Source organism: Mobula birostris, chromosome 3, assembly GCF_030028105.1.
Source record: "Mobula birostris isolate sMobBir1 chromosome 3, sMobBir1.hap1, whole genome shotgun sequence".
NCBI classification, from domain to species: domain Eukaryota; kingdom Metazoa; phylum Chordata; class Chondrichthyes; order Myliobatiformes; family Myliobatidae; genus Mobula; species Mobula birostris.
The window spans coordinates 96,859,881-96,873,455 of record NC_092372.1 but is presented as its reverse complement, the minus strand read 5'-3'; the positions used below and the strand labels follow the sequence as shown (position 1 = coordinate 96,873,455).

The 13,575-nt window shown below is 40.9% G+C and overlaps 1 protein-coding gene across 1 annotated transcript in view; it reads left to right on the top strand.

The window, feature by feature from the left end:
• Positions 1-13,575, top strand: part of ptpn13 (protein tyrosine phosphatase non-receptor type 13) — a 260,769-nt gene that overhangs the window by 61,528 nt on the left and 185,666 nt on the right. The window contains exon 4 of the mRNA XM_072253123.1: positions 45-110. Coding sequence (XP_072109224.1) covers positions 45-110 — 66 coding nt within the window. The remainder of the gene's footprint in view (positions 1-44; positions 111-13,575) is intronic.

The following is a 13,575-nucleotide window of genomic DNA, read 5'->3' as shown; positions in this document are numbered from 1 at the left end:
CATGATGCGTAAATTGTTTTGATCTGGAATTGTTGTTTTTGCAGATGCATGTGTATTCACTTGGTATGACTTTGTACTGGGGAGCTGATTATAAAATGCCTCTGAATCAGGTGAGTGTTAAGTGCCATTGAATCAGATGCCTTTTATCCTTTTATTTTGAGGAATTGTTCCAAATGCAATTGAGGCTAAAGTTGAATATTCTCTTGAAGCCAGACATGCTTATCTTTGAACTGTTTATGCCTTTAAAAATACTTAAATTTGTCCTTTGCATTGTGATCTTTCTCCTCACCACCAATTAATATGATGGGAAGGAAATAAATTCGTATCCTTTGAAAGAGTTTCATTTTATTATGCCCTTTTAAATTGGACATCACAGAAATCTTCACATCTGTTCTCATTACCAAGCAGTGGGTGTCAGTTTCCTAATGCTTCAAGATGAAGTTAATTATCATTAGCTAATAATACAGGATATAAATGCCCTTAAAAATTTGCTTTTAGCAGATTAGCAGAATACATTTCAAGGTGAGGGTGAATGTAAGTTAGCATAATCTTAATTTAACATAAATTATACCCGTATATAAAAAAAGTCACAAAATAAACATAACACCAGTGCAGGCTCGAGAGAGAGGGAAGAAATAGTCCAAGGTAGTGTCAAAATTTTTCCGATCAGTTCAGGAATCTGATAGCAGAGGGTAAGAAACTGTTGTTGAAGCTTGAGACATGAGTCTTCAGGCTTCTGTACCATTTACAAGCAGCATTGAGAAAAGGGCATTGCCTGATTATGGTCAAACCTGGTAATGAGACCTCACCTGTTGTAGATAGCCTCAACAATGGGCAGAGATTGTACCTATGATGGAACTGGCTGAATTCACCACTCTCTGCAGCCTTTTATGTTCCTATGTGTGAGAGTTTCCATACCAGGCCATTATTCAACCTGTCAGAAAACATGTGATCTTGTTAGAAAATTTGAGTTTGCAAATTACTAGAAAAGGGGTGCACAAACTCAGTTCAATCTTCGCAGAAACATGAAGCAATCGCATTGTTTTGTAAATGCTGGATTGTTTTTCTTCAGAATATAAGTAAAATTTAATTAGTTGGTCGGCTGATTCAGCAATGAAGGAGCTATCTGCTTGCCTGCAACAATTGGGGAAAAAAAAACAATAGGATCCCAACTAAAAACAGAAAGAACAAAGTAAACATAAATTGAATTATATGGCCAACAGGACTTTGGAAATTCTGAGCTAATGAAATTAAAGTGTGGTCAAAAAGAAATGTTAGCTAAAAAAGTTAGCATGACAGGTTAGGCTTATTAACTTATGACTGCTTTTTAGATTCCACATTAGACAGTCTGAGTAAATTTCATGCATATTTGCTTGCAGACATCTCACCTCTCCCAGAAGTTCCGGGAGTCTCCCACATATTAATAGTGGCTCCCAGATGCCCGCAAATTATATACAATATCACGGAAATCAATTTTTTTGAGAGAGAGAGAGAGAGCAAGAGCAAGAAGGCAAGCGCGAGTGAGAGTGACCACGAGAGAGAGAGAGCGCGAGAGAGAGCGAGGGAGAGAGCGAGAGCGAGAAAGCAAGTGCGAGAGAGAGCGACCACGAGAGCGAGAGAGCAAGTGAGAGAGAGAGGGAGCAAGGGCAAGAAAGCAAGCACGAGTGAGAGCGACCACGAGAGAGAGAGCGAGAGAGTTAGAATGAGAAAGCAAGTGCGAGAGAGCGAGCGCGAATGAGAGCAACCACAAGCAAGAGAGCGAGCGAGAGAGTTCCAAAAAAAGTCAGAGTGGCAGAGTGTTCCAAAAACAGAAAATATAAAACGTATGTCACCCCAGACTACACTAAAGTGTACCCCTGCCTAATAGGGGTCAAAAATAATGACAGTGTTGCTCGCTGCACTGTTTACTAAAGTGACTTTTCTATTGCCCATGGTGGGTTAAGACTGTAAAAGACATGTTGAGGTGAGTTTAACAGGTGTCATTTGTTCATTAGCATAGCTAACGTTATTTAAACTAGCTGGCTAGCTGCTAAGGAGCTACTCTATTGCAGACATCCCACCTCTCCCGGAAGCCTCCCGCAAATTGATGGTGCTACCTCCCTGAAATGAGTTTTTGCAGGGTGGGATGTCTGTGCTTGTCGCTATTAATATAATTTGAGATGTTGCTTTGTATTTATGAATAAGAAAATAGATGCAGAAGGATTGTGAAAGATTTCATTGATACTAATGTTTGAGGGAAGAGGCACCACTGATTAAAATTGAGCCATGTGGGAACTGTAAATGGGAAATGCAAAAGTGTTTATTCACACAGCAGGCCTCCAGGAGAGAGTCCATGAGGATCCAAGAGAATCTCACTCTCCTGACGAGATGTTTTGTACTTCAGTACAAAGATGTTAAAAGATTAACTACAGTTTCAATTGTTATCATTGCCTATTTAACATTTGCAATATAGTCAAGTAAATTGACAGAATTACATATTTACAATGGCAGCACGTCCCAACTAGCAGAAGGAGTCCTTTGAATAGTCAATATTGATGTCCGTTTTAAAAGCCATACACCGAAAATACACCCCTTTTGTTACAGTGTTAAAGGATGGCTCCATGAACCAGAAAGTTACATGACAAAACAGATCTGTCCTGAACTGTGCATTAAATGGCAGGGACATGCCTTTAACAATGAGCTAAAAGCAGGAGCATTCATCTACTGTCTTTCCTATGTAGCTTCAGTGGGAGTGATTCAATGTCCCACACCTACACGATTAATTTCACTTGCCACAAAGTATCAGTTGGAAGTTAAAACCTGTACAGGTTTTAATTCCTGAAGGCTTGTTCTCATTTTAGGTAATCCATAATTATGCTGTCCATAATTCCGTAACCTCAGAATGATCCATACATAGGGACAAAGGGAAAGGCTTGGGCAATTTTAGTAGATGAACTCTGAGTCCATTTTTGGTAATGTAAACTAAAGGGTTTAAAACAGTCCCCAACCACCGGGCTACGGACCAGTACCGGGCCACAAAGCATGGGCTACCGGGCCGTGAGGAAATGATATGATTTGGCGATATGAGTCAGCTGCACCTTTCCTCATTCCCTGTCACACCCACTGTTGAACTTGTACGCACGCGCCATCCATGTTAGTGCGGGAAGAAGATCAACTCCTCGAGCTTGCAAATGATGGCGGACTGAAAAGTACGTTTGACATAACATCTCTGCTGGCATTCTGGATCAAAGTCAAGGATAAATATCCTGAGATAGCCACGAAAGCACTGAAAACGTTGCTTCCATTTCCAACATATCTCTGCGAAGCAGGATTTCCTGCAATGAATGCAAAGAAAACTAAATTGCGGAATAGACTGGACATAAGGAACCCCCATCGAGTGTCGCTGTCTCCCATCACCCCTCGATAGGTCCGGCTTGTTGCAGGGAAACAAGCCCAGGGCTCCCACTGATTCAGCGATATTGGTGTGTTGCAATGATTTTATATGTTCATACAATGAAAATATGTGCTGTGTGTTTAATATCCAAATGTTACTTAAAATGTTATGATGCTATTGACTTATAAGTGACTTATAATTGACTTATCACTGTAATGATGCGAGGAAAATATGTGCTGTGTGTTTAATATTAAATTTGTTAGATAAACCCTTTTAGAAACAAAATTGAGTGTATTAACCGCTTATAAGTGACTTATAGTTGACTTATTACCTATATTCCGGTTGTGATTAACACCCCCCCCCCGGTTGCCAACTGTCCAGTATTAGCTGGAACATCCTGTATATTGGGCTAAATTGGTTTGTCCCATATGGGACCGTCCTTGTCCCATATTCCCCCGCTAAGCTGGAGCGTTCCTATGAAACCTTTCGTGCCGAAATGGCGTAAACTGAAGAAGCAATTACCATTAATTTATATGGGAAAAATTTTTGAACGTTCCCAGACCCAAAAAATAACCTACCAATCATACCAAATAACACATAAGACCTAAAATAACACTAACATATAGTAAAAGCAGGAATGATATGATAAATACACAGCCTATATAAAGTAGAAATAATGTATGTACAGTGTAGTTTCACCGAATAGAATCGGGAAGATTAAGCCAAATCCGATTTGTAGGAAAAAATCAGCACGAACACGCATGCGCACGTCACACATGCACACACAGGTGCAAGGCTTCATGGTCATGGTAGTCTTTTTCTGGGTAAACACAAGTGTCCCATATTTGACTGCTATTCTTGTCCGTTGGCAACCCTACACCCCCCCCCCCCCCCCCGGGTCCTCTACGCAAGAATATTGCCAATATTAAACCGGTCTGCAGTGCAGAAAAGGTTGGGGATCCCTGGTTTAAAACCAAGAAAATCCATATTGAAGAAAGGTCAGAATGAAGGAGTGAAGAAAGAAAACATCTGTTAGACAAAGGTTGCCTCACAGATCCAAGGTAAACAGCACAGAATAGTGTCCTCTGGCATTTGGAAAGAAAATGGAAAATAATGATCAGAGAACTAGAGTGGATTTGTGGAATAGAATTTATGAGCATTTGGAAAATTATGGCCTAATTAGGGGCAGTCAGCATAGCTTTGTGCAGGGCAGGTCATGCCTCACTAACAGTTGAGTTTTTTGAGTAGATGATTAAGATGATCAATAAGTGTAGAGCCATGGATGTTGTCTACATGGATTTTAGTTTGACATTCAACAGGGTTCCTGATGGCAGGTTCATCCAGAAGATTAAGATGCGCAGGTTCCACAGTGACAGCCGTTTGGATTCAGAATTCACTTGCAAATAGAAGACACGGGGTAGTTGTTGATGGACCTTTCCTGCCTGGATGTCTGTGATTAGTGGTGTTCCCCAGGGATCCGTACTGGGTCCTCTACTGTTTGTAATCTTTATAAATGACTAGAATGAAAACATGGATGCGTGGGTTACAAAGTTTGCTGATGATACAAAGATTGGTGGCATTGTGGATAGTGTAGAAAGTTGCCGAAAGATACAGCGGAATCTAAGTCAGTTGCAGATATGGATGGAGAAATGGCAGATGAAGTTTGATCAGGCCATGTGTAAGGTGTTGCCCTTTGGGAGATTAGATGTGCAGGGGAAGTACACAGTTAATGGCAGGACCCTTAACAGTATTGACATACAGAAGGACTTTAGGGTCCATATCTAGAGATCCCTGAATGTTAACAGGGTAGTAAAGGAGATATATGACATGCTTACCTTTATTATTCAAAGCACTGAGCTCAAGAACCAGGATGTTGCAGCTTTACAAAACCCTTGTTGGGTCACATCTGCAGTGTTGGATTTCTTTCAGGATGTCCTACTGAAAGCTATGCAGAGGTTTAGAAGAGGTTTATCAGGATGTTACCTGGATTACAGGACATGTGCTTTAAGGCAAGATTAGGCAAACTTGGGTTGTTTTCTCTGGGATGGCAGAGGCTGAGGGGAGACATGATAGAAGTTTATAAAATTATGAGAGCTACTGGTAGAATAGACAGCTGGTATCCATTTCCTTGGGCTGAAATATCTAATACCAGAGAGTATGCATTTAAGGTGAGAGTTGGTAAGTTCAAATGAGATGTATGGACAAATTTTTTTTACACAGAGAATGGTAGGTGCCTGGAATGTGCTAAAGGGTGGATGTTTGTAAGGAATTCTTAGACAGGCATATGTACTGTACGTGCAGAAAACAGAGGTGATATGGACATAGTGCAGAAAGAAGGAACTAGTTGTCATTAGCATAATCAGTTTGGCATTACATCATGGGCTTTTAGGCCTGTTTCTGCCCTGTAATTTTGAGTGGAAATATGGTCTATTTGTACATATTTGGGGACACTTTTGAGGCAAAAAGTGGAAATAGAGTGCACCCAGACCAAACAATAACAAAATAACAACTATAGGAAGGTGCATCAAGAATCATCTAAATTGTACAGGTGGTGGGAAGGAACTTGTGAGAAAGGACTGATTAGAAAGTGCTCTATACAATTGGTGTAAAGACGCAGATGTGAAACATATAGAAAACATGTTAAGTTGCCTTTGTGCCCATCCAGCCAAAGGCTTACCTCCTTAAAGAAACATTTAAGGGTGAATCTGCAGGGGTGATGGCTTGATAGACCAAGAAGGAAGAGGAAGTGCATAGAGGTGGGATTAGATAGGATTTCACAGGACTGAGCTAACAAAGGACATTCAGTATTAGTTCTAATAAACTGGCAGATATTGAGAGTAATGAAGAATAACCTATAGTTAAATGCAATGTAAACTTCAGAAATGTATCATTGTAATCTCAGAGCATGACAGATCAGAGCGGATAGTAATGGATTCAACTTCAGGGCCCGCATTAGGGAAAGGTGGGCGTTTATCTTGCATGTTGGGAACAGCAGGGAGACAAATGGAGGCCATTTTATCAGAGGTTATAAGTTTTAAAGTGAACTAATCTGCTTTTGGTGCTTTAACTTGGAAAAGGATGAAGCTAGCATCTGCAGCAGGTCACCAGTTCAGAAAATGACAACCACATCTGCTATACTGTGATAAGAGGGATAATTGTAAATGAAGAGGTTTATTTCAAACTCAACCAACAAAGTATAATTTGAGTACTTACTTGGTTCGAAGTCCAAGTTGGTGAATCTAATAATAGATGTCTGCTTCATGACACAGTCTGACAGGGAGGCAGTCTGTACTTGGTAACGGTTTATGATTCTGCAACTAAGCAGGAATTGGTTTTTTTTGGTGGATGGTAACCACTGGATACTCAAATTAAAGATAAAATTAGCTTCAAAAGTATGAAGAACTGAGTCACAGATATTGCAAAGGGTAGCTTCAGGCTGGGGCATAGGGGTTGAATTTGGATTAAGTAGCTTACAGGCTGAAAGGAGCTGAGGGAAGTTGTGTGATATCTGGCAGGAAAGGACAGATAGGAAAAATGCATTTTTTTTACTCTGGGGTGTATCCATGGATAGAACTCTTGAGCATATTGTAAGTAGTTTAATGCTAAATGAACAAACAAAAAAGCTGGAAGAAAATATTACACCATCAAGGTACATGACAAGAATGTATTATAAAAACAGATACCAAGTTAAGAAGATGGATTAAGACCAAAAAGACAAATTGTGAAAATTATTTTCTATAAATTTTATTTTAAAAGGGTGAAACTGACATAAGGTCGAATGGTAGAGAATTACTTTCAAAGAATACAGCCAGTGTTATAGTAACCAGTAACTGGGAGAAGAAAGGATGTGATGAATACCTCTCTGCTCCTGGTCCACAACTCATTGCCAGTCGATGCTTCTGTCTAGAATGTGCAGTGGCCACTTTTTAGCAATACTCTCATGGAATGAAGCATTTGCTATGGATAGATTCTTGGGGATGAGATCAAGCGGGCTTGCTCCTCATGTTAATTTTCCGGCCTGAGCAGCTTTGGCCTTCAAGATTAGGCCAGTTCATTCAGCAGTGGTGTTACCCAGGCAGCATGGTGATAGATCTGGCAGCTTTCCAATCTGTTGTACATTCTGTACACTGATTCATCAACTGAGGGAGGATGGTAGTTGGCAAGCCAGGAGAGGTTTCCTTCACATGTTTGACTCAATACCATGAAACCCTACGGGCTTTGAAGTTGATACACAAGCTTACCATGGGGCTACTGCTTCCTGTCTATATACAATATCTCTGTGCCAGCTGGTTTGGTGTGTTTGCCCTCAGGTGGGGCAGGGCTTTTAATGGAAAAGATTGACACTTTGTACTGTGATATTAAACCTGATTCTGAGGTATTATTTTATGAGCACATGTGAGTTCAGAGCCCAAATTGATGTCACATATACTGTACAGTTTCATCATTTCTCTGTTTTAATAGAGTAGTTTGGATTCAGCAGGATAGTGTGTTGGGCTGCCCGATGTTGAAGGGTGATTAAGAGATATCCACATTGCTGTGTCTTGAATCTATAGATTGCAAATGTTAACTGTTGTCGTGATGGGAGCAGTTAGTGTTGGTCATGGACTTGCCCCCCGCCCACCCCCCCAACTGCTGGACGTCAGCAGAAATGATCTGCTACCTCTAGCTTCCCCAGTCTACTCACCCATCTCCAAAGGTATAGCCAATGCACGGCTTGGACATGAACTACTGATGGTCCCCATTTCCAGCAAACTCTAAGTACCTTGGCTGTTGGATGTAGCCTCGCCATCTACTGTTGCTGTCAAAAAAAACTGAACAAACTTTCCCTTTACTGTGTACGAAGGGTGATTGATAAGTTCGTGGCTTAAGGTAGACGGAGTCAATTTTAGAAATCCTAACACATCTATTTTTCCTACATTTACACACTTAGTCCAGCAGTCGTAGAGCATACAGATCCCTTCTTTGTAGAAGTCGGCGTCTTAGATCTCCAGAAAGTGGTCCACAGCAGGTGTGATTGATAAGTTCGTGGCTTAAGGTAGAAGGAGATGAGTTATTAACTTCAAACTTTCTGCAGTTTCACTCAGAGTTGAACTGCATGTGCATGTAACAAGAGCTGCATAGCTCATCTTCTTCCTTGGGCCACAAACTTATCAATCACCCCTGCTGTGGACCACCTGGAGGTCAAAGACACTCTCGTTACATGCACATGCAGTTCAACTCTTTGAGTGATAATGCAGAAAGTTTGAAGGTAATAACTCATCTCCTTCTACCTTAGGCCACAAACTTATCAATCACCTCTGTTGTGGACCACTTCTACAAAGAAGGGATCAGTGTGCTCCACGACCGCTGGACTAAGTGTGTAAATGTAGGAGGGGACGATGTTGAAAAATAAATGTGCTAGGTTTTCTAAAATTGACTCCTTCTACCTTAGGCCACAAACTTATCAATCACCCCTCATAATCTGCAGGCCTAGGGATTCTCATTCAAATCAGTAGGGCCTCCATTTTTATGGCAGAGTGGCTGGTATAGGACTGATCAAGCGATTTCCTCAGCATAACATTGTGAAATGCAGGGTATTTCATGGCATTGTTAGATTTCATGCATTAGCATCTATCACTTGGCACATCCAGTTTCACTTAGAGTTTGGGGCAAACTTGCCTGGGAACTGCAAGATGCTAATGGCGCTTCTCAGAACCAATGGCCAATGCCATCTTCATTTTGGATAAGGTATAGTTTGAAAGATAGCAAAGTTCAAAGTAAAATTTGTTATCAGAGTACATGCACGTCTTCACATAAAACCCTGAGGTTCTTTTTCTGTGAGCATACTTAGCAAATCTATAAAACAGTAACTGTAAGCAGGACCTGTAAATTGTAAACATCAGGAACTGTAAACAAACTGCAAATACAGATATAAATAAATAGCAATCAATAATGAGCATGAAATAACAAAATAAAAGAGTCTTTAAATGTGTGTTCAAGAGTCTGATGATTGATGGGTATCAACTGTTCTTGGACCTGGTGGTGTGAGTCCTGAGGCACCTGTACCTTCTACCAGATGGCAACAACGAGAAAAGAGCATGGCCTGAGTGGTGAGGATCTGTGATGATGGATGCTGCTTTTCAAGGCAATGTTTCATGTGGATGTGCTCAATGGTTGGAAGGGTTTTGCCTGTGGTGTACTGGACCGGATCCGCTACCTTTTGTAGAATTTTCCACTCAAAAGCATTGGTGCTCCCATACCAGGTTGTAATGCAGCTAGTCAACACTGTCTTTCTTTATTCCAGACGTAATTATTAAACCTTCAGTAAGATGAGCAATATTCCAGTGCTTCAACCAACATAACATTGTCAGTGTTTAGCACTGATCCTTGTTGTCATTTTCTCCTTGATCATAAATCTAGTTTGAGCAGCTTAAGCAGTGCCAGCCGGTGCTGTAATGGGTATTATTTCATTGCTGTTTCTCATGCATCTTTTCCATTCAATCAGCAACATCAAATTACCAAGCAATAATGCTTTTGTATTATAAAGTATTTCCATAGCTGATACATTGTCAACCTCCGCAGCCTTCTTGCCCAAACAAAAGCCATGCAAAAGCCCATTCTTAAGCTACTATATGTGGATGACTGTGCTTCTCCCTCTCCCTCTCCCTCTCCCTCTCCCTCTCCCTCTCCCTCTCCCTCTCCCTCTCCCTCTCCCTCTCCCTCTCCCTCTCCCTCTCCCTCTCCCTCTCCCTCTCCCTCTCCCCCTCCCTCTCCCCCTCCCTTTCTCTCCCCCCCCCTTATAGGCAGCAGTCACTAAGGTTGCAAGGGCTTTTGTGTTAATGGTCAGTCTAATAAAACAATGGGCCTCCACCAGAACCCCCCTCATTGCATTTACAACCCACCTCAGATCACTGTTGATGATCACCCTCTCACCATGGTTGAGCAGTTCACCTACTTGGGTAATATCTCCAATGACCCTGCGGTGGTAAGGAACGTTAACGATCAACTCACCGCAGTTAGCAGTGCCTTCAGGCACCTCCAGAAATGTCCAGCTGCGTCTTTCCACAAAAATCCAGGTGTACAGAGCTGCTGTCATCGCAACACTGCTATGCAACTCTGAAGCCTGGACCTTGTACCGCAAGCAAATCCGGTTGCCCGAGCACTTCCATCAGCGCTACCTCCGCTCCATCATGGGTATCAGGTGGCAGGATCGAGTCTCCAACAATGAGTCATGGAGAAGGCTCAACTTCCAAAGGTTGAAGTCACTTTGTTGCTCATGCAACTTTCCTGGCTAGGCCATGTGTCTCACATAGATGACTCCAGGTTACCGAAAGCAGTACTCCATAGAGAACTCTCAGGGCAAGAGAGATCGTGGTGCCTTGTGCAAGAGGTACAAAGACCAACTTAAGCAGCAGCTCTCTCAAGCAAATGTCGAGGTCAGTGAGTGGCTTGTGACAGAGGCCGCTGGAGAACACTGATCCACAAAGCAGCCAAGAATTTTGAGAAACCCAGGAAAGCAACTGCTGAAAAGAAGAGGAGATGCAGGAAGGATCTTACTACCGAAGTGCTTGCATCCCAGCTCTTACCATGTCCCTACTGCTCCAGAGTCTGCAGACTCAGAATTGGCCTCCGCAGTCACCAACGATCATGCTGTTGTTCTTGAGGACTCTTCTTCACTCATGATCTTGGCAAGCGAAGAACCAGCCATCATGATCATCACATTGTCAACCAGAGTTGTCTAATGTCATCATTATATCATACCTTCCAGGTTGGTGTTATGTTGAGAATCTTTCAGTTGAAACTGGCTTAATCTAGATGTAATGGTGTAATTGAGGTTTTTTCCCTTTGCACATTCAGACAAAGGCTGCAATGCACTATTATGCTTTGATTTTAAAGAAGTATTTGGTTGCTACCAAAGTTTTGCAGTGAGGCAGAGGAGTTTAATACTTACTATAACTGAATGGATCAAAAGTACTCTTTTTGTAATCAAGTCTTGTCCATCTTGGCCACATATGTAAGTGATTACATTTCAGTGGTTTTGTATGAATGTTTTTAATTTAAGTGTGGATAAAATTATAAGCAATTTTAAGTGTGGATAAAAGGAGAAACAAAACAACTGTCAGTTTTGTTCCACCGATTAATATCCTGTGAAGCAATATAAATATTGTCACTTTTACTTGCTTATTGCTGTATTGAATTTTGTATATGTCAACCTCTCTACTAATAGTCATTAACTACAAAACAATGACTTTAGAAATTACTGTTGAATTATGAATAATGGTTTACTGCTCGTTGAAGAGGAGAGTTGTAAACCAAGCAGATTTCTTTTGATATAATAGCAAATATAACACAAGGTTTCTAAACAAAAACACTTTTGTGTTGAATTTATATACACAGTAGCTCTAGCTTTTCAACCATGTTAGGTGCTGCTGCTGACGTGTTATATGACAAACAAATATAGTGAAGGATTGCCTTAATTATAAAACGCTTGCAAATTCAGATTGTAAGACATTTTAGATGAGTTCCATTCTAACTACTTCTCCTTCTCTGCCACCACTCTAAGCCCACCACCTCTACTGCCAACTATCACTTGCCCACATGACCCCGGCCCTGTTGTTATGCGGCATCAGTACATTGTAATACAAATAAAAACTGTAAATTACACTACTATATATACAAGTAGTGCAAAAAGAATAAAAAAACACAGTGAGGTAGTGTTCATGGGTTCAACCTCCATACAGAAATCTGATGGCAGAGGGGAAGAAGCTGTTCCTGAATCGGTGAGTGTGTGCCTTCAGCCATTTTGTGCCATAATGGAGTTTCCTCAACATCAGAGAAACTAACACTGATTGGTGACTTTTCTGAGGTATTTGCATTTAGTGTGCTAGGTTGACCCTGAGCTCCCATTTGCTTGTCTTGTTAATTCTCAATCTCATTCCTGCTTTGACCGATCAGCCAGTGGCCTTCAGCTACTGTTCTCATGAGGTCCAATGTAAGCTTAGGGTTCGACAGCTTTTTGGAACCCACTTTCACTGTATCAGACCTGGCTAGTTTTATTGCTGCTTATCCATCTAGAATTTTAACTTGCTTTTCTCTTTCATTGTCTGATCTGCTGGGCATTTCCTAAAGCTCTGACATGTATTTCACAGTTTTCACATTTTTTCTTTGCTTTTTCTTTCTAAGTTTCATCTTTTTCAATAACATTCCCTATTAATTTACCAACCATAGGCTTTATCAACAGTTTATCACTAAGGCAAAGTTGGTGTCACACAAACAGGAAGATGCCTTTCCTTGTATCAGTCTCTCACCCCATCCTCTGCAACTTAAGCTAACTTCATTTTCTTGAGGGCACTCGCAGTATATAAAAAGGAACACAGTAGAATCAATGAAAGACCACATACTAAATGGACAAATAACAAAAACGATCAACTGCAAATACAAAAGGAAAAAACAATAATAATAAATAATTAACAAATATTGAGAACATGAGTTGAAGAGTCCTTGACAGTCCATAGTTTGTGTTCAGTTCAGTGTTGGAGTGAGTGAAGTTGAGTAACGTCATCCCTCCTGGTTCAAGAACCTGATGGTTGAGGGGTAATAACTTTTCCTGAACCAGGTGGTGTGGGTCCTAAGGCCCCTTTACCTCCTTCCTGATAGCAGCATCGAGAAGAGAACGTGGCCTGGTTGGCAGGGGTCCTTGATCAATGCTGCTTTCCTGCGATGGTGTTCTATGTAAATGTACTCAATGGTGGGGAGTTTGACTTGACATGTTAATTTAGTTTTACTTTCCACGGATGCTGACCTGCTGAGTGTTTTCAGCATTTCATGTTTTTATTTAGAATTTCCAGTGCTTGCGGTTTTTGATTTTTGTTTTATGATGTCTACATTGGGAAAGCCATGTAACGATTGTACATGAACTCCAAATCTGCTGTTTAGATGTTAAACCAATAACATTAATAATAGCGACATACTTAAAATAAAGTATTCTTTGATTTCGTTGTTTCTTTACAATGAAATCAAATACACAGTGGGTTTGATTTTTCTAGAATTTCAAGGATTTTGTAAATTACGTGCCACCAGGCTCGCTCAAGAACACCTGTTCTGCTACTATAAGATTCTTGAATGGGCGTCTCGTGATAAAGTTGAACTCTTCATCTCACATCCTACTGATTATGGTCCTTGCATCTTATTTGTCTACCTTCAGAAGTTTCTTCTGAAGATTT